At 41.6% G+C, this 26,744-nt stretch overlaps 3 protein-coding genes across 8 annotated transcripts in view; all 3 read right to left on the minus strand.

Moving 5' to 3' along the window:
- Nucleotides 1-347: 347 nt before the first annotated feature.
- Nucleotides 348-1,834, minus strand: cldn8.2 (claudin 8.2). The gene has a single exon (XM_030440370.1). It carries the CDS (start codon nucleotides 1,774-1,776, stop codon nucleotides 883-885), a length of 894 nt encoding a protein of 297 aa, XP_030296230.1. The 5' UTR covers nucleotides 1,777-1,834; the 3' UTR covers nucleotides 348-882.
- Nucleotides 1,835-2,968: 1,134 nt separating this feature from the next.
- Nucleotides 2,969-4,267, minus strand: LOC115572736 (claudin-17-like). Its single transcript, XM_030403162.1, has one exon. It carries the CDS (start codon nucleotides 4,077-4,079, stop codon nucleotides 3,390-3,392), a length of 690 nt encoding a protein of 229 aa, XP_030259022.1. The 5' UTR covers nucleotides 4,080-4,267; the 3' UTR covers nucleotides 2,969-3,389.
- A 3,873-nt stretch (nucleotides 4,268-8,140) lies between these two features.
- tiam1b (TIAM Rac1 associated GEF 1b) overlaps nucleotides 8,141-26,744 on the minus strand; it is a 46,619-nt gene continuing 28,015 nt past the window's right edge. For 3 of the 6 annotated variants that reach the window (XM_030397699.1, XM_030397715.1, XM_030397707.1), the window contains exons 7-27: nucleotides 26,040-26,225; nucleotides 24,175-24,321; nucleotides 23,949-24,023; nucleotides 23,391-23,561; nucleotides 22,970-23,074; nucleotides 22,420-22,501; nucleotides 22,051-22,137; nucleotides 21,043-21,255; nucleotides 20,134-20,234; nucleotides 14,949-15,134; nucleotides 13,705-13,773; nucleotides 13,221-13,346; nucleotides 12,994-13,102; nucleotides 12,053-12,232; nucleotides 11,825-11,943; nucleotides 11,630-11,738; nucleotides 11,470-11,528; nucleotides 11,139-11,244; nucleotides 10,913-11,000; nucleotides 10,619-10,791; nucleotides 8,141-9,873 (exon numbers count right to left, since the gene is read on the minus strand). In XM_030397699.1, the coding sequence (XP_030253559.1) occupies nucleotides 9,362-9,873; nucleotides 10,619-10,791; nucleotides 10,913-11,000; nucleotides 11,139-11,244; nucleotides 11,470-11,528; nucleotides 11,630-11,738; nucleotides 11,825-11,943; nucleotides 12,053-12,232; nucleotides 12,994-13,102; nucleotides 13,221-13,346; nucleotides 13,705-13,773; nucleotides 14,949-15,134; nucleotides 20,134-20,234; nucleotides 21,043-21,255; nucleotides 22,051-22,137; nucleotides 22,420-22,501; nucleotides 22,970-23,074; nucleotides 23,391-23,561; nucleotides 23,949-24,023; nucleotides 24,175-24,321; nucleotides 26,040-26,225 (3,003 nt within the window). In that variant the 3' untranslated portion in view covers nucleotides 8,141-9,361. Of the gene's footprint in view, nucleotides 9,874-10,618; nucleotides 10,792-10,912; nucleotides 11,001-11,138; nucleotides 11,245-11,469; nucleotides 11,529-11,629; nucleotides 11,739-11,824; nucleotides 11,944-12,052; nucleotides 12,233-12,993; nucleotides 13,103-13,220; nucleotides 13,347-13,704; nucleotides 13,774-14,948; nucleotides 15,135-15,245; nucleotides 15,542-17,519; nucleotides 18,126-20,133; nucleotides 20,235-21,042; nucleotides 21,256-22,050; nucleotides 22,138-22,419; nucleotides 22,502-22,969; nucleotides 23,075-23,390; nucleotides 23,562-23,948; nucleotides 24,024-24,174; nucleotides 24,322-26,039; nucleotides 26,226-26,744 lie in introns of those variants that run through there. The other 3 variants (XM_030397738.1, XM_030397720.1, XM_030397730.1) reach the window with 3 other exon arrangements.

Below are 26,744 nucleotides of genomic sequence, written 5' to 3' on the forward strand. Positions count from 1 at the left end.
TGTGTCTATCTGTACTCTGTAAGAGGCTGGCAGTTGCAACTCTGGCTTGGTTGAAATGAAATCCCTTTGGCAGGTTTGCATTGTGGGCGGACCTGCGTGAACAGTCTGGTTTTACTAGTTTAGGCACATTTCCACAGATAACAATGGAGGCACCAGAACTAGACAATGTAACTTTCCAATTACACAACTGCTGGTGAGACGGGAGCAGTTTCAGTACAAAGTTTTGAATCCCACGCAAACTTGAGAGCATTTGGCAGGAAGCAAAAACTTACCCTTACTTCTTGATCAGATTTGCCTCTTTTACTGAAAATACTTTCATTTGACCACACCAGGAAACAACAATGAAATTCTCTATTTTTCTCAACTTTATCCCTTTATTGGAAACCACAAGTGACCTTGTATTTAGGCCAGCATTATGAAAAACATATGTACATTTACAACAAAAACTCAGCAGTCAATACAAATCAGTTGGAGGTATATTATCTGAAAAAGGCGTAGTGCATGATTTGTTCTCAAAGAGCATGTCGGCAGAGGCTGTAAAGAAAAAGATATCAACTGTTTCCTCTGTATTGTTACAACTAACAAATACTGCCTCAGTGACAGATATAATTTTAATCTGAATTAAGTGTGTGAAAACACACAAAGCATACAGTAAATCAGCACAGTTCATCGTGGTAAAAAAACAACAACAATCAGTTCCATTATGAATTTCACCTTCTGCTTCACACTTTGCCCTCTGAAAAAATAATGAAAGATTTAGCCATTTTCAATACCGGCATTTGGTCATTAATCAATTGATAAACCTCATTCGAATGCGCCAGATCTTGGCTTGTTTTTCTTCGGGTTTTTTTTAGAGTCCAAAATTGTCTCTGAATTCCCTCTCTAGTACTGACTTGGAGTGTATGCCACAGATCCTGGTGGGGGTGCAGAGTAGGCAGGCTGGTAGGAATAAGCTGGCTGGTAGGTGTACGGTTGGTATCCAGGTTGGTATCCAGGCTGGTATGCAGGTTGGTAGATACTTCCCCCAGGGTTGTATATAATCCTCTCATCTTGGTCCTGGGTTCGGGGCGCATGACGGCACAGCAGGATCACTCCGGCAGTGAAAAGCAAAGCTGAGGTCACCCAGCCGATGTAAAGAGCCTCCCCAAGCTCCCGACGTTGGGCATCGATCAGCAGAGGGTTGTAGAAATCCCTGATGATGACATGGCCGGTCCAAGACACAGGGATCAGGGTAGTAAGACAGGCCAACAGGAACAGACAGCCCCCAGCCACGAGAACAATATGCTTGGTGCGAGCCCGATGGTCCACCACTTTGGTACATTTCATCCCCACTGCTGCGACGATGAGGGCGAAGCAAGTCAGAGCCACTGAGCTGCACATCAGACCCCTGGCAGCCTGGAGGTCCGGGGGCAGAAACAGTAGGGAATCATACACCTTGCACTGCATCCTGATGTTGGCTTGTCTGTAGCAGTTCATCCACAAACCCTCCCAGCGTGTCTCCATGACAATAATGTTCTCCTCGATGAAGGCCGTTACCTTCCACATTGGCAGGCCTGTCACGGCTGCCACTCCAATTAGTCCAATGAAACCAATGACGAGGGCCACTACCTCACAACAGATGGCATCCCGACGGTCCTTCTTCGCAATTCTCTGTTTTTCCTCATATACAGAGTCTTGATAATCTGTATAGGCCTTTGCCTGCTTCTCATCGTAGTAAGAGGGCGCGTAGGTGAGTGGTGGCTTGCTGTAGCCACTGTAAGCAGTGTAGGAGGCCATTGTGGCTATCACACAGTGAGCCAAAGATGGACCTTTGGCTTCACTCTCACAGCACAGGAATCAAATCTGAGGAGAAGAGGAAGTCAGGGGACTTATACACCCACAAAAAAATGCTAACGATGCAAAGCAATCTTACTGGTTGAGCTGCTTTACAGCCAGATATGCGAGGCCACACCAAAGAGTGATGCTTGTTTTGAATGCAAATGCAACTGCCACTACTGACAATCAACTGTTTGGTCTTGTGATTAAGTCACTTAATCAAAGTCAGATTAAATCACTGTATAAAGTCACAGCCGATCAGAGTATGTTTCCTCTGTCGAATGTCTCCTGGCTTATCTTTGAAACAAAGTATTTTCAAAGTCTTAGAGAGAGAAAAGGCAAAAACTAAAATCTTGTTGCCATTACTGGTTGGGACTTAGAGCTGAAAATTATCCGATTAAATCTATGCCCTTTCTTATAAAGCTGTAACTAAAGTTTTTCATTGTTTATTAATCTGTCAAGTATTTTCTGATTAGTTGATTTGTTGTTTGGTCCAAAAAATGTCTGAAAAGGTGAATCAGTGTTTCCTAATATGCCCATGAGGACATCATCAAATGTCTTTCATTTGTTCACAACACAGATTTTTGGTTTACTGTTGGTTACTGAGGAGGATCCTGAAAATATTCTCATTTAAGGAGCTAAAATGAGAGAATGTTGACTTTTTCTCATTGAAAATTAGGCAAATTGATTTATCAATCATCAAAATAGTTAGTGATTAATGAAAATGGACTGCTTAAGCATTGCAGCTGGACTTTCTAATCAAAAAGTACAAATAAATAATTAAAGAATTAATTTTGGATGATCAGTTTACATGTTTATGTCTCTAAATATTTGTAGGTGCTGGCTGCTGTAATGTGTGCAGGTTATGTTGTTGCTGAATCTGTGTCGCTCTTAGACTGAAAACCGATAGGATGATCGCAGATGTCAAGCTGTCTCCTCCTTTATTTATAAACTGAGCTGATGAAAAGGTGTTGAGCACAGAAACTTGAGTAGGATTGGTTTCATTGCAACACAGTATTGTCCGTTTTCCAGCAGTTCTCACCTCGTCACTGCCACATTGAAGTCTTCCTGCCCTCAAACATAAGAAAATGGGTGTGGATGTAGATAATATGTGCATGCTAGAAATGTACGAGAATTCAATGACACAAGCAAACATGGAATCAAACCTTTATTTGAAACCTCTCCGTGACCAGGTTGATGTGATTGGTTGGCTTTGAATTATTACCAGATACAAAGGATTATGAAAACCTGAGCAGGTAAAAGCAGTCACATTAATAGCAAATAAGCATATAAAGGTATGAATATGTACAAATATTTTAGTGCAGCTGTGAAAAACTTGAATAGACAATACAAACAACGAAGATGAGAACCTTTTATCGTGCAAAATGAACACAGTGCATTAGTCATTTAAACAGTAAGGGTGATTCCAATTTGTACAGTAGGTAGTGAGAACAAATGCTTTCATACAAACTTCGCACACTCTAGACTTCATCTTGTCACATTTCTTCAGGCAGCATCTTTCAAATGAGTCATGTAAAGAGGGAATACACATTAATCGCAGGCAGCACAGTTCTTCACACATATTCTTGATGCCTATGAAAGCTGGAAGGTGTCCTCTCCAGCTGCACGCTCCCCTCTTTCTTTATGTCCCTTGATCCCATAAGGTAGGCGTCAGCGTAGGGTTCTTCCTCTTCCGATCTACGTTTGCAGAAGCTGAGCAGGAGGATTATGCCAGTGATCAGCAGAATACCAGAAGTTGCCCAGCCAATGAAGAGGGCCTCCCCAAGCTCCCGTTTCTGAGAATCCACCACTGCTGGGTTGTAAAAGTTGCTGATGACCGTGTGGCCCACCCAGCTGACGGGGATGAGCGTGGTCAGAAAGGAAAGCAGATACAAACAACCCCCCAAGGCCAGGGTAATGTTCTTGCTTCTTATATTGTCGTCGCAGCATTTGCTCTTCTTTGTCCCACATCCTGCGATGCACAAGGCGATGACAACCAGGACTATGGAGACACATGTGAGCGCTCTGGCTGCCTGCAGCTCTGGTGGGAGAATTAGAAGTGAGTCATACGCCTTGCACTGCATCTTGATGTCAGCCTGTCTGTAGCAGTTCATCCACAAGCCCTCCCAGAGTTCTTCCATGACAATGATATTGGCGCCAATGAAGGCAGTGACCCTCCACATGGGCATCGCAGTGATAGCTATGGTCCCAAACAGGCCGATGAAGCCCAGGACCAGGGCTAAGACCTCCAACTTTGCTCTCATGGCTCAAAGAGAAGTATGGTCTCGTCTCTCATCCGTGTACTAGTAAAGACTGCTCAAGTGAAATGTTTTGCAGAGCTTTTAATCTGTGATTGTATCACCATGCCTGAAATGTCATCCTTCTGGTTTGTGTTTACTTGACCTCTATCCCTACCAGTGTTCCGGATGCAACTCTGTTTGACTTTCGATGACTGTCGCACACTTTTCATCATAGCTCGACCTGCATGACAAGTGCCAATGAAAAGAGTAGGATTATCCTAGGGAGTAAAAGAAAAACTGCCCTTATTGTGTGTATTCTCTTAATGTCCGTGACATATTCTGGAGATCCGGACATAAAGCTGTAGGAAAACGCTGGTATGACGTCAATATGTCTGTCAACAGGTTGTTTTCAGGTCTATTTTTGCTGAGAACAGAGTGTGTGTCGTGCACCATAAAAGTGTGGCTTGTAAAACCTCTTCAAAATCATTTGAATAAAAATCAAAGAGCTTCAAACTGATTTTTTTAAATTATTTTTTTATTCATTAAACGAAATGTTGACATTTTGGAGGTAAGTTTTCACCTGCCTCTACTATAATGTTCCACAGTGTACACAATTTACTCTGAGATTAAATGTGTCATGTAATTCAGCTCTTTACATTACAGCAGCAACTATAGATTACATTTCATAATTGACCAGTTCATCTATAAGATGTCTCCCAACCTTTTGGGTCCCAAAGCCCGAAGTGAAATCTTTAAAATGCTTCTTTTTATCGAATCAGCTGTTGTAAACACAAAGACTCCTCATTTACCATCATAAGTGTAAAAAAAAAAAAAAAAGCAGCTAATCATTACAGTTAAGAAGCTGGAATGTCATTTTTGTTTGAAAAATGTGTGAATTTGGAAGCGAAACTTGTTCCTTTGGGTGCGATCACCCTAAGGAGCAACACACACACCCAATGTTTTCTGTATGTCAACAAGTCAGCTCTTCAGAAAAGCAGTTTATCCAGTTTGCTTCTTCAATTATCAAATGCTCGCTACACAACTGTGACCCGTTCTTCTTTCTGTCTTTGTGAGTGTGCTGTGGACATCAGTTAAATCAACACAATGCTACAGTGTCTGTGTGTATTGCACTAAAGTCAACATTGATTTGAAATGTTGTGGGGGTTTTTTTTAGAAGGGAGTTAGTGATACATCTGTCAACTTAACTTCTACATCACTTCACTGTGAGGCTCATTAACTCTCTGAAAAAATTGGCATTGTGTTCCTCATTAAAAAAAAGTAAAAAAATCCGACCTTGGCCACACTCATTAGAGACAAGACATGAGAAAAAACCAATCATCAGTCAGCCTGTCTGCTTAATGAGTGTTTTTCCTTTCAACAGTTTGTTATAACTTTGTGTATGACAGTTCTGACTTGTGTTAACTGAAACTAAAATTCTTCAAACGTGACCAGGTTGATGGCCTGATGGGGGGATAAGGAGGAGATGTTTCAAAACAACAGGGGATTTTATAGATCTTAACAGGAGCCACTCCTTTGTTCTAACGTCAGTTGGTCTCACCCTGTCGGTCAGCTGGTTTCTGAGAAGTAGAAGAGACAGCAACGGAAGGAGAGATAGAGAGAGAGAGAGAGAGAGAGAGAGAGAGAGATGTCGCAGAGGAGCTCATAAAACAGGAACAGAAACTGGAAAGCCTGTGGAACAGGTTTGCTGAGTGATACTATTGTCTCATGCTCAGCTGCTTTAAATGTAAACACATTCACTCACGGTGACAAACTCATAGCTGTGAACTTAACTAAGTCAAACGGTTGTATTTTCTGTATTTGTGTGATCTTTTTGTCACTTGAATTGAGGCTTTGGATATTGTTGTGAGACACATTTGATAAAAAATTTCAAATATGAAGTAACCGAAAACACAGTAAGGTGGGCGGGGCTGGTGCAGTTGCACAGGAAGTAATGTGTATCTACAGATTATGTGTGCCACCTACTGTGTGTACATGTGACTACACATTATGGGGCCACAATAAGATTCATATAACATTATTAAGTGAATTTAATAGCCCACTATTAAACACTGTAGGTTTAAGGTTCAGAAATGGTCTGTTCAGACAAATGGAAAGAGAAGCCCATAAATCAAGCTTGTGCCACTTTATCTTAGCTAAGATATGCATCTGTTCCATCAAAGTAAGGGGCATTGGCAAAGCAACCCCGTCTCATCTCAGCATTTCAGTAGATACTGTTGCTGCCGATCTACAGCATAATGAAATCTGAAGTGATCTTCTCCCTCTATCTGAAGGAGCACCAGGGCTTTTATCGCGGGGTGGTGATTGACACTCCTGAGAACGGGAATGTACCTGGCAGGCAGGATGTCCACAAAGCTCAGATACAAAAAAAGAGGAGATGGGGCTGTGAGAACCATAGATTATAGTGTCTAGGGCATCTGCAGCCATGGTACCCCATGGGTAGCTTTAAATTGCTGATGAAATTGGTCTTTGCAGGGGGTTGAAAATTCAACAACAGCTGAAATGATAAGAAAGACAAGTATCTACAACTCATATCAGCCTCTCACTCTTCTATAGCAGCACTACTTCTGTGGCAAAAAATGTGAAGTTTGGACTGTGAGCTGCACCAGAGGCTTTATCCTCTGTATAGTTACCACTGTAGGACAGTATAGACTGTTCGTCTTGCTAGATGGGAAACTAGCTCATCTTTTTTCCCGCATACGGTTTGTACTGCTGACATGAAAGAAGGGATGGGATTTTCTGGAGCAAACAAATCAAATGTTCAGCAAATTGTCTCATCACTACTTCTTGGGATCCTCAAAACACCTTTTTTAATTCAAAGTACAAGTGATGAGATGCAGTGTTTTTATTATTTTGCCGCCCGTGGGAACATGGTATCTCCTTTCCTCATCACCTGCTCATTTGTCCAGTCCCATTATACAAAACAGCACTTTACATCACAATAGCCCTCTAGTAAATACCAGTTTGGTATAGCGCATAATGTTTGGTTCCTGTTTAAACTGATAAGGATCTTGATTTAAGTTGACCTGTCAGTTTTTATGACTTTCAAGTCAGCACATATCCAAGAGAGTGTCTTTCAGTCAGTGGTGATTAGGGTCTACTTATAAACACTGTTCATCATCCTACCCAATTCAGTTTTTCTGTGATTGGCATGATAGTTTTTGACGCTGTTCCCCCCCCAGTCACAGTATTCTGCAGCGTTTGTAACCGACGCACCTGCTTTCATCTCTCAGAAATTGTGATGACATTTGCGAGACAAAGAGCTTTTATAAAAGAGGAGATCACAAGCAGACCCTCGCCAACGCTCACTGAAACACCCTTGACGGGACACAGTAGCTGTTCAGCACAAAGAGTCGTCCTCAGGAATGATCAGAGTGGGATCAACAATGATGGTATTAAAAAATATCTCTATATGGAGACAAAACCCATGAGCTTGGTTACATTTCTCCACCATTTGTATTTTATGGTCTTGATTTTGTCTGTTCACATATAGAATTTACTAGGCTTATATGATACAGTTTAAAAAAAAAATAATTATACTGAGATTTCATTTACAGATATTCTGCTCGTGATATGAGTCATGATGAGTGGGCATGATCATTTTTACATCTCAGTTTACGTTTTCACTGAAAAAAAAATTATTAAGATGTGACATTTTTTGTGTTTCTGTACAAATTTCTTAGCTGCGTCATATATGCTTAATACCAAGTGAGACTACAGATGTTCTTTTATCCTCTCTGTGATAATTGGGGCTTTAGCTCCTTCACTATCATTCAGACAGCTAATCAGCCGTGGCTTGCAAACATACAGAGTGGCTCTTCATGTCCTCTAAAGGTTCAGTTGTCTTTTTTTCCTCTTTTGTTCTGGAATAGCAGTCTGGCTTTGTGAATTGCTTTGAGGCAGTAGAGCATCGATTAGCTGTTTAGTTCTGTCGTTCTCAGTCATGTCTGAGCACATCGGGCATTTGTGTTTTTCGTACATCACAAAATGTTTTGCCGAGCTGCAAGAGGGCGAGTTTGGCTTTTGAGGGAAACCACATGAAACAATAAATCACTACAGAGATCTGCTTTGAATTATAAGTAGGAAACAACTGTATTTATTATGATATCAATACATTTTTCTATATACACACAGTAATAAAAATGCAGTCTTAGTAGCACAATGAATTGTTTACAAGTATGACTTCTTTCACTGTTCAGGCATACTGCAAGTCTTTTCCCTTGATTGCTTGAGCAAATTTGGACTTTCTTGAAAAAATGCTTACTTATGTATTCTGCTAACAAATTAATTTACATATGAATAAATAAAAAAAAACATTGCTTTGTAATCCATTACCAGTGAACAATCTTTTTTGAACACACATGACCTTTTTCAAAAAAATAGCTGATGTGCAAATTCTCTAGAACACAGAGTGTGCACGCAAAGTGTTAAGAATGAAATGTAACATCGAGCATTTTTAAATGGCAATACTGAAGAGCAAGAAGGAAAAAATACGAATAAGAAAATAGTTTCACAGTAAACAAAAACATGAAACAGCAAATTCAAGTAAAACAGGATTATGTTAAGTTAAAACAAATTAAAATCCCCTAGCCTCTGTGACATAGGGACTATTACATATTTCTGCTATTAAATGTAACAAGAGAACAAACCAAAATATTTTCGAGGCTAAAAAGATAGCTTCGAGTCTGTGAAACAACAGATCAAAAACTTATAATATACATAACCAGGAAAGCCGTTCCCAAAACATATCAGTGTATATTCATGTGAAAATGTACAAGTACAGTAAACTATGCAAGACAAGACTGTCCTTTGCAATTATTTATTCTACTTCTTCAAGGACAAATAATATACAGCCCTTAACTATGATAATATCTCTGAGTCACACAGACAAAACAAATATTAATGTTCTCACAATACCCAAATTTGGCAACAGCAGGCAGGACTATAGAATGCTGCCCAAATGTGCAAACCATGCCAATCAAAGCGACTGATTTAGATTCCATGATTGTACCATTAGTTCATCTCTCAAAGCTTACACTTGACTTCTGTGTGACAGCATTTGATTTGGGATAAAGCTCCCTCATTCCGGATTCCTGTATTGCTCCACTGGTGATCTTACCTGTACAAAAAGCATTCAGCTAAAGTAAGGTAAGGAAGGATATATCTTCTACTAGCTGTGCGATATACGTCAATGCCCATGCATTGTTTGTGAAGACTGATGAGTGATCTTTATGAAGCCTGTGTCAAGCTGTTTAAGACACTCCCTCTCTGCCCGTCTTCTTCAGCTTTTATGTTGCACTGTCTGGGGACAAACCGGACTGCTTCCTTCGTACCCAAATCTCATCGTTCTCAGTTTGCTCCACATTTTCATCGATCAACTTCATATCATCAGGTGTCTCACTGACCGACGGGGACTTGAGGCTCTCGCTCTCCTCAGTTTCCTCACTTGCCAGGGACAAAGCCATGACGGGGGTCTCCAGGTCGACCTCAGCGGATGATGCTCTGGGTGTCTTGCAGAGCTCATCATCGTCATCACTGAGTATGTCCGTCTCCTTCACCTCCTCTTGGTCCTCGTATTCTTCTAGGTCGAACTGTTCTTCCACCCAGCGGTCTGTGTCACCTGCCAACTCTGGCTGCTGCTGTTGATCTGGTTTGTCATCCTGCTGCAGCTGATTTGAGTCGGGCTCCTGTGGTGAGGGGAGGTCCTGTTCAGGCTCGCCATCAAAAACAATGTCTGTGTCTATGGTGAAACGGTTGCGAACCAACTTCCTCCGGCCTAAAGTCCTGGTTGGGGCAGAAGCTGCAAAAAACGAGATCATGTAACACGTAAATAATGGAAAATATTAAATTAAAATTTACAGGCCATTACTTCGGATATGGTAACTAATAGAGCTGCATGACAGTAAATTGTACGTTTTTGGATTGTGGACAAAACAACAATTGAGGACGTCATTTTGGGCTGTAGGAAACAAGAGCAAACAACTATTCAGTTGATCAAGAAAGTAATCGATAGATTAATTGGCAATGAAAATTGTTTGCTGCAGCCCGAGTGACACAACATTATTTTTGTTCATTGTTCACATTTTGAGGACTATAAATGAATAAAAATGCAGTCAGTTTGACAACAATGAGCAAAATTGGTGTATGTCATGGTATAATAACATCTTTTACATGGTTTGTCCTGTCTGGGCAGTGTGTGAATTAACATATCCTTATTTGGCTGAAAAACACCAAAAAGAGCTATTTTGAATAATAAACCTTGGTAATAGCTTCAAACTACTTACTGGAGTTGAAAGCATAAAAAAGATGTTAAAAGCAAACTTGAAAGAATATTCTCTTAAATAACATCAGCTATAGTTTGTTTCAATTACTCTCCTCATAATATAAATTAATGGTGTGGTTGATGTCATAACAAACATCTCAAAATATGTTGTTTTTTGTTCACACTACACCAACGATACTATACAATCTGTATCGGGAAAGATGTCATTCATAATTGGGGCACTTGGAGCTGAGAGTGAATGCAGCCACAGTCTGGCATTTACCTGCTCTATTTATGGCGGGACGGGCTCCCTTCAGGGCACAAAGGCGCTTTCCTCCAAAGGGTACGTACTGCTGGTTGAGGGGTAAACTCTCCGTCTTTAGGAGCTGCCGGCGGTGCTTCTCCCTCAAGATAGAATGGACTGTCTTTAAAAAGTCTTTTCTACTCTCCGGAGAGCTGAGGGAGATAGAGGGGCATGTTATCAATTTGTCACTCTGTAGATAACAGCAGACAGGACTATATCAGTTCAAGCTTCAATCTGCAGGGGAATTCAACCTCCATTAGAAGATATCCTCACCCACAGCACAGCTGAAAGGCCCTCTCTGGCCTTCCCTCTGACTCCGACTTTGTGTGGACAATCTCACACACAGCTGAGCCCTCGCCATCTGAGGAAGAAATCAAGACTTGTGACCTTATGTACAGACCAATCTTGGAAGGTTTCTGAAGTAATCATTCCTGGTTCTAGAAAAAAAAAAGTATTTCAATACACTTTTGTTCATTATGCAATGCATTGCGTAATCTACCTGCATTGGCCAAGGACCTGACTTGAAGGGCATCAGTTGGGATCATGTGACGGAATCGGAAAGGGTCTTTTTCTTCTGAAGATACGGCTACTCGATGGGAGCCACCCTAAAATCGTTAAAGCAAAAGAAGTTGAGTTATTTTTGTCATTTTTCCTATGAAACTGTTTGTGAAATGAGCTGCATCCAGTTCAGATTTTTTTCAGGTGACCCACTGGGCTGATTCTGAAAGTGGCACATTTGCAATGTGATTTAACGACGCTCTAACAAATAGATTATATTTGAAAATGGGCTTTAGTGTTGTTGATAAAGTCTTGATTGTGTGAAAACCTACCATTTTCTTTTTCTGCTTGGATCCGTCCTTGCATACAAAGACCACCGCTGTTTTAAAGACTAAAAAGCAATGGGGAAAACATCAGTTATCATGGAAAGGCAATTATGTCATATATATCATACTCATAACATCATCACGGTGGAATTCATCCTGAACATACCAAATGTAGCCATCTGGGGCTCTTTTTTCCATTTTCCTAAGGAGGCAGGGGGGTTGAGCCAGGTCACACTGGTATGGAGCAGCAGGTCACCCATGGACAGATCAGCAACCTGGTGAAAAGGAACAATATCAGCCTTCAGTCCACTTGAACTCTTTATTTGACAGAATAGAGCCAATCCACTTTTGTCCAACCTACCTCTTTCTTTTCACCACTCTGCTCGGTGATGAGCTGATCAAACACTGCTCCAAACTCCTCGTGGATCTTCTGCATCTCGTTGATGTGGCTGGCAACTTTATTCATGGCTTTCATGGCGACTTCAGATGAGCAGAAAACGCGGTTAGGGTTGAATTGTTGTGACCGTATGCATTTACCCACGTTTGAAATGATTTAATCTTGTCCGTCAGCCTTGTGACAGGGACTTACCATCTAGGTGGTAGTGCTCCTCACTGTCCGGGTCTGTGAGCGAGTAGAGCTCCTTCAGCAGGAGGGGATACTTCAGCACCCTCTGGATGGGTTTGATCAGGTATGACTCCAGGGTTGAAGAGTGCTGCTGCTTGGGGTTGCGCTCATCCAGGAAAGCCTTAAAATCGGTATCCGTTTTAGCTGGAATGATTAATAAAAAACACTTAATGCACAACATCCACAAAGACGACATCTGATGGCTAACTACCCTGTACGTTCTGCGCCTGCATGATAGGAAATAACTACTGCCACTAGGGGGCAGTAGTGCATATTTGTCACTCAAAACGGGAAACGGCAAGACTGTCACCACTCTTGCTAATAAAAAGTTGCAAATGGCACTTGGACATGGCTGACAAATGGACTTTGTCAGCCTTTGGGAGTTAAACATGTTGATCTTGTGCAAACTCAGACCCAGCTATTGTTTTACTTTGTCTTGCATAAGATACAGCCAAGTCGAAAGAATGTCACTATCACCTTTTTTGTAGACAAAAATATGAAAGATAAAATAACTGAAGAGGCAGCTACAACTGGGCATAAATAATCTGTTTACTGCTTTATCAGATAACTTACCAAAGTCAGTATGGCCAATTAGTAGTTGACTCATTGAATGTTAATGCCAAAAACAAAGCCATCCACTTGAGTGTTAAAGGGAGTGGGTGTATAAGCAAAAGAACAGACTGTTCGAAACTGCTCATTATATATCACGTAATGTTGCAGGGCTTTTTAGCCCTAGGAGCCACCAGCTTGAAAGTATGTAGAGGTCAAATGGACAACCGTCTGGCTGACAACTCTGCAGACCAGATTTATGGAGCCTTGCAGGATATGGCAGATGGTTGATGGATAAATACATCCTTCTCCTTTGAGCCAAGGAGGAATGTGGACTGAGGAGCACATTTACTCACCCTTTACGAGGACCTTAGGGACTTTGGTGTGGCTGGCGCAGAAAGCACTGTAGATTTTGAAGCGGTCAGCATAGTACAGGAAAGAGCCTCCCAGAGAGAAGAGGATTTTCTGCGAAAAAGGGAAAAGGAGTCAACCAACCAGTGGTTATACAACAGTTGATGGGTGTTTTAAATGGTTGTTGCTGGTCATATATTTTGGTGCATGTTGCACAAAGACAGGGCTATACCTTAAACTGATCAACTCGCTCCAGCTTTTCTAGATCTGGAACCAGTCTGGTCCCATCTTCCAGGGTCTTGAGAAATTCCACTTGAAACTCCACCATTTCCGGCAAGTTCCCAAACAGTACATCCAGCTGGAGGAGTAAAAAAAAAAGATAAATGTGATACACAGAAGACTTCTCTGCATTTAACAGAATTCTGTAATATTTCTCTTATTGTGGTTCATCCAATACTTGTCCATTGCTATTGTTAGAGCATCAAAGTGCTCACAATGTAATACAAACAAATCAATGTCATTATTGCAAATGCATTAAAAGCATCTCTTTGCTTTGCAAACCTCCCCCTCCTTCTCTCATCATCAACTCCTCTTGTCCTCGTAAACAGCTTCTCTTCTCATGATTACGTAACCCACTTTTCTTCGAAACATTTCAACACTGTTGGCATTTAAAAGCCAACTACTCCTCAAAGGCTCACAGGGAACATTTGACGTACCTCATCCTGCGTGAGGAAGGTCTCTTTCTGCAGTGGGGTTAAATACCTCCCGATGAGGCAATTGAGATCCTGGAAGACAAGAGTGAATTATGTTAATGTCAGTGTTGTCCAATTCATTACATACATTACAGACATGACAAATGTGTAGCTTTACATAAAGCTTAAATATTCTGAACAACAAAACAGTGATTAAGGTGCAAGAGAGAGTCCCTCAAAGATCAAAGAGAGGGGTGCTGTTGGATGCCTATCTTTAAAGGGAAGGAAGCTATATGGAAATGAAATGAAATAAATAACGATGGCAGCGGTTACCTAGAATGAACTGTCAAAGCCCAAGAGATTAATTAGTAGCTCTGCTAATGTAAATTCTCCAAAGATGGCCGGCCAAACAAAAAACTGCACTGTAATTTACATATTTCTCATCAGTCATATCATTAAATAACCACCTCAATCAACCTCCTATTTACTTTCTAATCATTGGCCTTAAGCAAGAGGAGCTGAAAATATGTTCATTTTATTAAGAAATAACTTAAATCTTTGTCTGAAGACGTCTACATGGAAAAGACAAGTTAATGTTCACTTCTGAAAATCATAACCATTGTCAAAGAAATGTTAGGTGCTTTAAAAATAAATCCGTGCCTGAAATTGTCTAAATAGGAAAAACATTCAAGCTGTCTCAAGTATTCGTCTTGAGACAGCGTGAAATATGGCTAACTAGCTGACTTAATATGACAAACCAAGTCCTTCTTTATTTATCGTTTACATTAATTTGCCTAGTCCCAAACTGCTAACTGTGTGCACAGACACGCATGGGGAATTAGGAATAACAGCCCAAGCTCACCTAAATCAAAAACAATCTCCTCTGAAGGTTCCACAGTACACCATCTATCATGCGTAATGTGATTTCTATAATAAGTATCTCTCCGTATACAGGTGCCACCTGTAATGAGGCATAACATTTTAGATAACCATGACATTATCCCATTATATGCTCTCGCTAACCCAGTTATTCCACTGAGCCACATCTATACTGGGCAGAAAAAGATTAGGCAATATCCAGGCAAGGGCACAGCTGTGTCCCCCTCGTACTCCTGGGACACAGAGATAAATATGGATTGGTCATGTGGAATAGGTAATGTGTAAGACTAACACAACCCGAGGCACACGGAAACACAGATCGATCGACAGGAGGAACACACGCACACAAACACCATCTGGACCTTACAAATAGGATGAGTGATACTGACTTTGACATAGGTGCGTTCGGTCTCCACGAGTTCACAAATGACTTTGCGGAGCTTGTCGGCGTCGGAGAGCTGTCGAGGAGTTGCAGGAGGCGGGAAGGGCGAGTCCGGGCTAGGCGAAGAGGACACACACTCCGAGGGATTCATGTCATGGAGACTGCGGCAGAAAGCAGCGACTTGCTCTGTACTCTGCAAATCCAAGAGGGAAAGAACAGTATGGTATGATAAATTATGCAATTCCAACTTGAAGGCAAAAGAAGTCAAATCCACAGTATCGATCAACCAGCACAGGAGCAGCACCTCAAATATGAACACGCAGGTGTTACTTTCCACCTACTGATGTGCATGGATTCATGACTGTGCAGAGAGTGAGCCTGGAAAGAGGCAGAGAGGCAGCTCTAAAAAAATCATTTGCACTAATTTGGTCTATTTTCAGTCTGTCATAACAATGACTCTCCGCCTCTCTCTCTTTCACTCACATCGCTCTTTTCCCTGGTGTTTTCCTCCTACTGATGGATCGGTGGTGTATGATGATTCATCCCTTTTCAAGAAATCAAAATATACACACAACAGTGTCTGTCCAGATACAGTAGGGGTTGCCGTGGAGACCAGCCTTGGTGTGCATTAGACTATCATTTTGGACAAAAATAAACCCCACTCGACGATAGGCTACATAGCTGAAATAATACAGTTACTTTGTTCGCAACAGGCTGCAGCCTCAACAAGCAGCGACTTCCAAATGTCATTTTGACATCAATATAAACACAAAGGCACAAAGAGAACTCTATTCATACCAACTGAATTTCATTTTAGGAGGGAAGAATAGAACACTCTGCGAGACTCACTTACAAAAAGACCACATCATGAAAGTTGCAGAGAGCAAACAGTTATGGCCACTTAACAGGAAACACGAGCAGGCATTGATGACACTGAGTGCATAACAGAGAGCCGAGAAGTCTCGAGTTGGTAATATAAGGATTTTTACAGGCCAGCCAGAAGCGATTAATCCTGTCACACCTATAAGCTCCCCTGGGAAGTAATGATAACACAGCCTCCTACGATTTGAGCTACTAGTTTATCATCACATCTGAAGGCATCCAAACAACTTTGTGTTGCAAATTAGATAATATTTTCCGTTAATACAAAATCCCACCTGTTTTTTTTTTTTTTTCATGATTTACAACTATGAACAGATGATAGGTGCAAAGGTAAGATGATAGAAGGTACGCTCAAAATTATAAAAAGAAATACAAAAGCATTTATCAAGGAGGAACACTTTTGCAGTGACGGTCAGGCAGCGTCTCGTGGAGCTTTGCACATGATTACGGTTGTCAGCATTGTTATCTAATCAGACAACTATATGTGAGGCACAACGGCCCTCTTGACAATTTCCAAAAATAATCAGGCAGCTCCCAGATCAACGGATGAATTGGGTAGTGCTATAATGTCTGAAAATTTAATGTTGCAAATCCAATTTACACCAATTACACTGGTGCCACTTCAGCTTAATCTGTAGTTAAATAGGCATTTTGTGAACTTTGATATTTTTGCTGATGAGTAAACACAGCTTGTGTCTGTATGTAATCTAGATCACTTAAAAAAAACATTAAATTGCAATAACAATTTCTCAGCACATCATGTTGGTATTCATTCCAGCGGTGCTTTAGTGATATGATGAGATGCTGTATGTTCAGCCCATATTCCATGGTAGTTAAAGTGCAGTATGACAGCAAAGAAGTAAAAAAAACAAAAACAAAAAAACACACTCAACAGCAGCACACATTCAAATTTCAAATCCAAACGAAGAGATTGTATGGCAAAGTAAAGAAGGGAATTCGTCTAATTAGTCAACTGAGCACAAGCGATTTTGCTGAGCCTAACAAGACAGCCCAGTCATCGCCATCACAATCATAATCTCGGCTAATTAACACCATGGCAGCTTTGGATGCACGGACAGTCATGACATGGCAGAGAGAAGAGAAGGAACAGAGGGGGAAGGGGGGCATCCAAAGCCTTCAATATCACATGAAAAGGAACAATATGCAGGTAAGAGGTGATGTGATGGGTAAGACTGCGAGAGGCAGGAGATGAGTATTTCCCCCAGCGAATGAAATATAGATTAAAAACAGTTTGAGAGCATGAAAGCACTGATGATAGAGTGGGGAGAAGATTGCACGTCTGCCCTCTGAAACTGAGATGAGCCTGAGATCACAGCTAGACATGCCAAGAGAGAAAACAGTCAGAGAGTCACTGCAACAACGCTCACGGTAGTTTGTCAAAGTCATTTTAAGTCCAAGTCGTCTGGAGTCAGATCTGTAGATACTCAGCTCCTACATGCAGTGCTTTTATTTTTCATACTGTGGAGCCCTCCAGTGATTATGGGGTAACTCTGCGACACAACGGTGACTCACAGCCTCCTGTTGCCAGTCTGTGGCAGCCGAGAGGAGGTGTGACACAAATGCAAAAGAAAGGTGTTTTATTCTCACTGGAATAAGATCACAACAGCTCGCAATGTTATCACAGCAGCAACAACAGCTAGATAAAGAAAAAGGGAGTACAAGGAAGGAAGCTCACCAGATGAAGCATGTCATAAATGGAGTCTGAAGAGCGCTTGCGGTGCTTGGTCCACTTCAGGACGGACATAGCCAGGTGCAGCCGGACGGTTCAAGTGCCAGAGCGAAAGAGTCTCCAGGCTTCACAAAGAGTCAAGTCTACACTGTGCCTCTTCAACACATTTCTCAGCCCTTTTGTCTTCCCTCCGTTTTTAAAAAAAAAGGAGAAGGTGCTGTGGTGCTTGTGATGACGGATGAGTGAAGCTGCTCAGCCTCCTCCTCTCCGCCCACCAGTGCTTACTGTCTTCCAACTCCCCTTCTTTTCGCCTTCAGAGTCTGCTGTAGTTCTGTCACTGATATTCTGCCGTTTTCTCTCTCTCCCTCCCTTCCTCGCTTCTCTACAGGCTGGGTGAACTCAGGCACACAGTGTGAGTGTGAAGATCTGTCCAACTCTAGCAGCATTGTAAATGAATCTTGATAATCCTCCAGACTGGGGAGAGACGAAAAGGAGCTGGAGGGAAGGAAGGAGTCTCCTCCTCAAGGTTGCGGTGGAGCAGGATTGGCTGGGTGAGCCACACCGCAGTAGAATATAAATGCAGTATTTCAGCAATAGGGGAGAGAGTGATGGGGAGAGGGGAGCTGCAAAGGAGCAAGCTGCAGAGGAAGGTGAATACAGGAGGTATGGGAGGGTTTGCAGTAACACTATGAAGAGTGGGAAAGGTTCAGGCATGCCAAAATGTATTTAATGATAAGTGACGAATCATATGAGGCACCATTTCCTGTGATAAGTTCACAAGCCCTGAAAATGCCCTTGTTTAGATCAGCAACTGCAGAAATTGAGGAAAATACACCTGCAGATAATATCTCATGAAGAAGTTGTCCATCTCTGAGTAGATTTGAAGACTTGTGTAACAAATGAGGAAATCAGTACCAGCCACTGACAAATGGTAAGTCTTGGAAGAAGAAGTCCTTGGTCTGAATATCTGCTACGAAAGCCTGACAACCAACCAATGTGACCATCTACATACGACCCGGAGTAAAAAAGGGAACCAGATTGAAGTGTTGTTGAAGTAAAACTCAGAAATAACTTCACTTTACAGCCACTTCATCATTTTTGGAAACACAACTCCTAGATTGCGGTTGCTGCGGCAGGTTTTCACTGATTGTATGAACAGTTGTTGTCAGAGGAAATTAAATAAATAAAATGGCGTACACAAGAGCCCTGTGCTTCTACACACCATGATGACTGTTTATTCCTTGTCTAGCACAGACGAAAGGCACAAACACTTGTATGATTTTGTTCTGTTATTGGCTCGTGGTGCATTTCCAGCCATCATTACCACGTTTCAGGAACAAAGACTTAACTCTTTAGTCATCTCTGCACCTTGATGAACCCGTGTAGGCTGCACTCTGTGTAGTACTGAAACTTTTGGGAGATAAATCAGGAAGTTACACGCTTCCTTTGTCTTTGAGAACTGAGACATCCAGCTTCAAAGAGGTACAGGACAAAACAACACCTACACCACCACTGATGGTATGAATCACTGATATTTGCTTGCCTTTATTTTGCTCACTTCCATAGCATTCTAATTAATTATCACACAGGCAATTAACTAGAATATGTACAATATATGATTAATTGCTGCTCATTTCATTAAAGACAGAACAGATAAATGAGCAGTAATGAGCATCTCCACAATTTGAAGGGCAAGTGGGTTGACTGAGGAACTCACAGTGATCCTTGGAGCTGCAATGAGGACTGGTGTCGTAATCCAGTGTTATGATAAGAGATAAACTAATCTGCAAGAAGAAATATTTTCATTCATCATTTCATGAGCAGAAACCCAGTTGTCCTTTGAAGTCAGCTGCAGAGAGAAGATACCACTGCTTTAATCGAATATTTTTTTTGTGTGTTTTTCCACCCTGAGGCTTACTTTTTACTCAGCACAAGAACAATGACTCATCTTGTAAGCCAAAGCACTTCAATAGTTTAGAGTCAAGACTTTGAGATTTTTTTTGTCCTTTTGCTTGTTTTGCCAACCCTGCTCTGAGATTTCTTCTGCAATTTGTACCTGAATGTTCATTTAGAGTTAAAATGAATACGCCTCCATCCATTACCCGATACAAATCACCGCACATAATTAAGCAATTACAGGGCAAGCTTAATCAAAGTCTCATCCATCACTTGGCCGTAATCATTAAAAGTGAAAACTTCACTTCACCTGCTTCGAATCTCAAATGCACAAGAAACATTTAATTCAGCCTCATGTAGGCGTGCATTAATAGTTAAATCCCGATGATTTTTATTTCATCAGAAGCCACTAAAGACAGATAAAACAACTGCGTGTCAGAGAACCTGCTGCAGATTTGTATCGAGAAGCATGGTGTTATATAAATATGGACGCTACTCTGCTTTCCTAAACAGGATAAAATGAGCCAGTAACAGATGGTACATCAAACTGTGTTGAAGCAAGCGGCTCTTAAGAGCTTTTTTTTTTTTTTTCATGATAACGCAGAGCTGAGTGGGATGCTGGAAGGACAAGGACAGGAATGAAACGCAGGAGCCAGCACATCACATAAAGAACATGTTGAACTCCATCACATTCCACAAACAAATAATGATCTGGGGCTCTTACCTTTCTGCACTCATCGAACTCACTGAAGATCTCGGAGTCGTCATCCAGACTGTCTCCTGAGCTCTCGAGCAACAGTCCCACCCCATCGTCCAGGATCTCCTCTGCAAGCAAAACAGTCATGTGTGAGCTTCGTTAACGCTGTATATATGCATCTTCCCATATGTGGGATTTAGTGGCATCTACGATCACCACTAAAAATGCAAAAGGCCCTCTCTCGTGCCAGCGTTTGTCCTGTCGCACCACATGAGGCCTGAACATACAAACCAGACTCTGTGGAAGAGGACCTGCTTCCTCTGTAGATATGAACGGCTCCTTCTAAGGTAACAAATGCAACAATTCTTAGTTTAAAGTAACAAAGTAAAAGTAAAGGACAATAATGAAAACACAAGTATGAATATTGTATTCCAGTTCTGCGCCTACATCCTACCCATTGGACCTTTTTAAATAAGATTAAGGCGATTTCACAATAACAGTAAATGACATGAGTATTTTTGTCCTTGCCTTGTCATTTCTTATTAAGATTTGAGACCTTTATGCAAAACACTCTGACCTTGTCAAACTAATCCACAACGTGGGGCTGCAGCACACTGATGAGTGCCTCCTATCCACCTAATTGAGACCCTGTGGATTTACCATGTTTGCATAAATGAACCGGTGTCATTAAAGGACACTGGCAAGAAACTTTTTTTTCCTCACAAAGCCTTTCTGATCCATGAGGTATTCTTTGGTATAAAGTGCCAGCTGGGTTGGTAAACATGACCACACAGTGCATGATTTATGGAAATTGGATTTTTCACGTTAAACTTTTCAGTTTACCAATTGGAACTGTGAATGTTCTTCCTAAAGCAGCTATAAATGAGTGAAGAAAAAATATTTGCGTGTTAGGCTGTATTTGAAAGCGCTCCTCACCTTGACTCTGGGAGAAGATGTCGGTGTAGAGATCTTCCTCGGCATCTGAGCGGCGTGGCGGCAGGTAGCAGAGCTGACGGCGCTCCACAGAAGGCAGTGTGTTGACTGTTAGAGCCAGCGAGGCTTGAGAAAATGCCGCCTTCATGTCTGAGAAGTTCAGACTGTGGGAGTCTTTTCCATTCAGCTGAAGAATTTCATCCCCTGCATTTAGACCTGCAAAGCGGGAACACCATCAGCTTTGCTTCAATTTACTTCCTGTCACGCATCTGTGCACGAAGTAAACGGTAAACATCCCAAACTAAGAGACTCTAACAATACACAATCTATCTCCCTGCCACCATTGATTAACTGATAATTAAACTCCCAATTAAGATGAGATGACATTATTGCAAGTAAACCAAAACAAAGTAAAAAATACCACTTTAGAGATTTGAGAATTAGGGATTAGTTGCAGAATTGTTAGCTTTTCTTTGCCTTTCAGACCAACAACCATGACCTACTTCTGCCCTGTGAAGTGTCAGCTGCAGGGACAGTGCAGGTCTCTGATTTCTTTGCAGCACTGCATCACTGCATCACTGCATGCACTCTACCTGCACTGGGACCGACTCCAGCACGATGTTTTGACATCACTCAACCCTGCAATCTAACTTCGTGTGAAGGACGATGCAGAAACGACACCTCACTACAGCTGCTTCACATTGTATGCCCCGCAACGAAGGCCAGTGAGAGGCAGCGTGGTTATGATTATAGTAATCAACGCCCTTGAGAACTGCTGTGATCTCTGAAACCTTCCCTGCCTATTGAAAAACATGTGCTAATGCATTTCTAAAGAGAGAGAGAATAGATGTCTATTGACCTCAATGTGAGAGGAACTGCTGTTTTCAAAACATGTAAAAACTGCTAATGCTCCCCACATTCTCTTTTCTTTCGCTGTAACTCATCAGGTCACAGTCACAGATTGACTGTCTTTGAAGGGAGTTTATTTGTTAGAAATGAAGGGTAATGAACCTTTGGCGAAGGCTAATCCGCCGGCTTTCACATCAGTGATGTAGAGCTGCTGTTCTCCGTCCTCCTCCACCACTGAAATGGAGAAACCTGGAGGAGGAAAAGGAGAGGCAGAGAGGCGAGAAGAGGAGGAGAGAAAAAAGGGACTCTTACATAAAACACATCAGAGGATTTGTGCAGTACAAATGGGAATAGTCTGAAAAAAAAAAAAACAGGTTGTGTACAGGTCAAAGAAAAGCAATTATGCTCAAAACAACAGCACTACATATGAAATCTTTGGCCACGTTATAGCATCTTTACTGAAAAAAAACAAAGTCATATTACAATCGTCAATTTAAAAGAAACCACACAGGATTATTACATGGTTCTTACCGTAGCCGATCATGCAGGACTCGTCTCTGTCAAACTGGATTACTTTTGTTATTTTGGAGCAGAGCTCAATTTCTTTGTAAAGCTGCGAAGAACAAAAAGAAGTCATTATATAAATGATGAGACAACGGCCTACTTTATTCATATTCTGGTGGGTGGGTAACTGACGGTGTGAAGAGACACTGCTAATTTCCTCTATTCTTAGTCAAAGAATCTAACAGTGTCTTCATGAAAGATGGTCAATGACATGTCATAATTACATGATGTAAATACAATTGCACTACAGATATGTTTATTAAGGCTCCCAAGAATGGATTCATGTTTTGCTGCATCGTCTTCCAAGGGAAGCATTTCTCCAGAGAAAAACGCATGAAATCGTAAGGATAAAAGTAAAAAAAACCTATTAATAATTCACAACAAAGGAATGCTCCTATGGTCTGATTTCCTCCATATTGTGATTCCACACACGTTCGGATGCAAACACTAGCTTTTCTCAAATCATGTTTTTGACCTTTATAAAAGTCTGGCGGAGAAGGAGCAGATGGTTACATACCAAGTCGCACACATCCTCTTCTGGTTTGGGGATGTAGAACTGCACTTGGTTTTCGATAAGGAATTTGAGACGCAGGTAGTGCTTAGTGGGATCGAGCTGGTGAGCCTGTAGGGGGAGGAGAATACCAAAAGAGGATCGGTTGTTTGATACCATTAAATTGACAGCAGCTCATCGTTGACTCAGTTTTTGGTTGATAGAAATACAGATTCATAAAGCCATTCAGTATTTTAACCCAGCAACAGTCTTCTTACAATGAGATGTGACATTAGTTTTCCCCTCTTTCAGATGCTGGATGTCAGATTTTATTTGTCTAGTTAAATGATGATTCAAGAAGCCGACAGTTGCTTTCTTTTCAGAAGTGGTTGTCTTGTCATGTAGACATCACTGGAGTGAAATCTGAGTTGTGGTTGAGAGCTGGTACCTTGCAGATGGTTTCCAGGACGCACAGCGCCGACTCCCCTGGCTGGATGATGGTTAGCACTGGCTGGTCATTTGGTAGACACACCCACGAGGGGGTGAGGTGGTCGGGAACCCATATGTCACTTTCTGTGCTGGGCCGTGGAAGGCTTTTCACAGTTCCATCCTCACTTTTCTTTAAACAGAGACATTAAAAGATTTACAGTCTGTTACTTTGCTACAGATTTAATTTTACTTTGTCAGCCTCTCTCACCTCTGTTTCTAAATAGCTACTGCCATTACGCCCACAGAGTGGTTGCAATAGATTTGTCTATTGAAGACTGTAGTACATTACTGTACATTTGCTTAAAAGGAATGAAAGGAAAGTGAGAACCTCAAGCGTGGTTGAGTAGATGTGACAGTTGTCACCTCTGGGCCTCAGCCCTGCTGCTTACTCAGGATATATAGAAGGCTAATATGTAATTGATGTCAGCACTGAATCAAGATTTAGATGAAGGTTCCAACTCATGTTTGACCTACACCTCAATGTCAAATCAATGCAAACAGAATGATTCCTCCTTACTGTGTGTTCCTTGGCAGGATCGACATATATGCCATCTGCAGGCTTTTTCATTGGCTCTTCACCATCAGCAAAGACCTGTTGGGACAAAAAGGGGGTCAAGTGGTCATTACTCAAGCAGAACAGTGGAGGATAAATGCTCAAGGGAAAAGTAGATAGATCTTTGTGTAGCTAAGGCAGTTGTATTGATCTTCTTGAAACTTGAAAATAACTGTAAAACCCCAGGGACCTGGTTGATGCTGGGGTGGGCTTTCGTTTTTTTCTTTGAGGTAGTGTCGAGACCCCAGAGAGAGGAGAACCTGCTCTTGCGCTTGCTGCAGGAACGAGACATGGCCTGTGTTCGCCGTCTCACTCCAGTCTCTGTGCGAGCGGCCACCTGCAAAAACACAAGGACTCAGTCAGGCCTCAAACATGCCAAATGAGCCAGAGACAACAATCTCTTTGACCTCACGAAACATCACTATTTGCAAAATTGTGTGGAGCATATTCCAATGTGTAGCATATAAATGATATACATACAAAACATAAAAACAAAGCAATGGGATGCTTAAAAAATAAGCGCCAATAAAAAAAAAAAAAAAACATCTTGAGAGAGACAACAACAAGACAGTGATCTTTATAAATGTATGAAACATTAGCACATGAGACAGAAATTGGCATAAAACAGCAGTTTGATTAAAACATTTTGATCAGGAAGCATTATGTTCTTGGCCTCTCTATGCTAAATTGTTAATACGTTCATCCTTTACGGATCTGCTAAAGGGGGATGGACAGAAAAAAAGTACAAATTATTCTTTGTTATTTTTATTTTATATACTTTTAATTATTTATTTGTAGATATAAGCCCACATGAGCACCAGGCACATGTAGATTTTTACACAAACTGGCATTTCTAGGCTACTCCTCTAGCCTAGAACTTACAAAATATGCTGAATGAGGCATTAAAAAGCACTGCATGTGGGAGCATGCATGCTCTCAACTTAACCTAGACACTCATTCTGTCATTTTTTGTTCTGTCAACTTTCCTCAGTCCTTTTTGGACATATCGCTGATACAAGTATTCATGGAAGTAGAGATGAGCAAAGTGGAGTGGAGTGAAGCAGTAGGAAAAGATTACAAAAAAGAGGAGAGAGTTGTTAGATAGTCTCTTTTGTTACACGTCCAAACCTGCTATCTCTCAGCTCAAACACCCACCTGCTCCACGGCACTGCGTTGGTGGTGAGGGGCGGAAAAAAAAAAAAAAATGATTTCACACTTATGTGTCTCTAAAAATCAAATAGATGTTTTCCTGTACTAGCAGTGCTTTTAGCCGTGGAGTAGTACAGCAGTGGGAGGCCAAAACTGAACCAAACCGCCCCAACAGATGCCCTGCATGAGACCCAGACTCCAAAATAGCAGTCATTGTGGAAGAACATGGTTTGACACTACTCATTTTAGTTTCTGAATCAATTGCCCTGCCAGAAGAGTCACCAGGTGTATTCAGTGATGACAATGTGTATTTTGAGGAAGGTACAATATTGTACTGTGCGTACAACCCAAGGAACATCTATATATATATATATATGGAGAGAATCGTGTTTAGAAAGATCATCCCATAGCTGAAGGTTAGCTGTAATAACTGAGTTGCTGAAGTGTACTTGAGAACACAGAAATGGAGAAGAGAAAGAAATACCCAAGCAAATATCAGACATATCCGGAAGGAAGAATTTGCATTTCTTACAGACAGTTTAAATGGAACAGTGTACGCATTTTGTCAAATCTGGTGCATTGTTTTTTTCTGTCAATTTATGGTTTCACAACAACGTCAACCACCATTTAGAGGGTTCACACACGTTCACGCCAGAGGGGAGAATTATTCTGCATTCTTTTTTGAGAATTTTAAAGAATTTATGTTTTTTTCATTTCTTAAAAGTCACTGTAATGCTAGACACAATGTCAAAGTCACATTTTTAGGAGGAGGCAGGTATGGCAACAGCTACAAGAATATGTGTAAAACTAACATTACATAAAACCATGTAATGACACTTCTTTATAAAACCAGATAAGATAAAAGCATTGAATAAAACATGAAGAAACAAAAGACGTAATATTTACCAGTGCATGGAAGGAAGAGACGGAGAATATACCCAGCCGGCCCATTGCGAGCTTGGTGGGGCGAGAAGCGAAGGCCAGGAGGCGTTTGGGGTTGGGCAGCTCTCCTCCCTGCAGACTGGCCAGGTAGCACCTGAACCGGAATAGATCCATGTGAAACTGCTCCAGGTTCTGCTCCCACAGGAAGATCTGCAGAGAGAGAAGGACACAACAACACATCCAGTTACTTGTTCATCAAGACACTTGTTTGTCAACTTCAGACCAAGATGGAGCATCTCATCTCTCCCCCGGAAGCTCTGTTACCACTTTGCTCAAAGTGTTGCCAACCTGCACCCTCTGTTCCCAATGGTTAGATGTTTACTGGGGCAGTAGAGCAGGACATTGTGATTATTCACTGGGCCATCCCCTCCCAGTCACGGTCCTGCACTGGTGTTTGGAAGAGGCGGCCAGCGCCATGGTGGAGGGGCTCTGTATCACTGCCAAGTAGCCCAGAGACGAGAAAGAAACAATACTGCACATTCCACTGGCAGATAGAGGCTGGGAGCGTTTCAGCTTTCTAAGGAGCGGGCCTATATCCATTCAGTTCTGCACAATGTGAAACCTGACACTGCCAAACAGAACCGCTCCAACCAGTCACTACCTAACTGACAGAACAAAGGCCATTTGATCACCCATCTCTGTAAACAGACCTATTAAAGACAATATGAG

The sequence above is a fragment of the Sparus aurata genome, chromosome 2, assembly GCF_900880675.1.
Source record: "Sparus aurata chromosome 2, fSpaAur1.1, whole genome shotgun sequence".
Classification (NCBI taxonomy): Eukaryota; Metazoa; Chordata; class Actinopteri; order Spariformes; family Sparidae; genus Sparus; species Sparus aurata.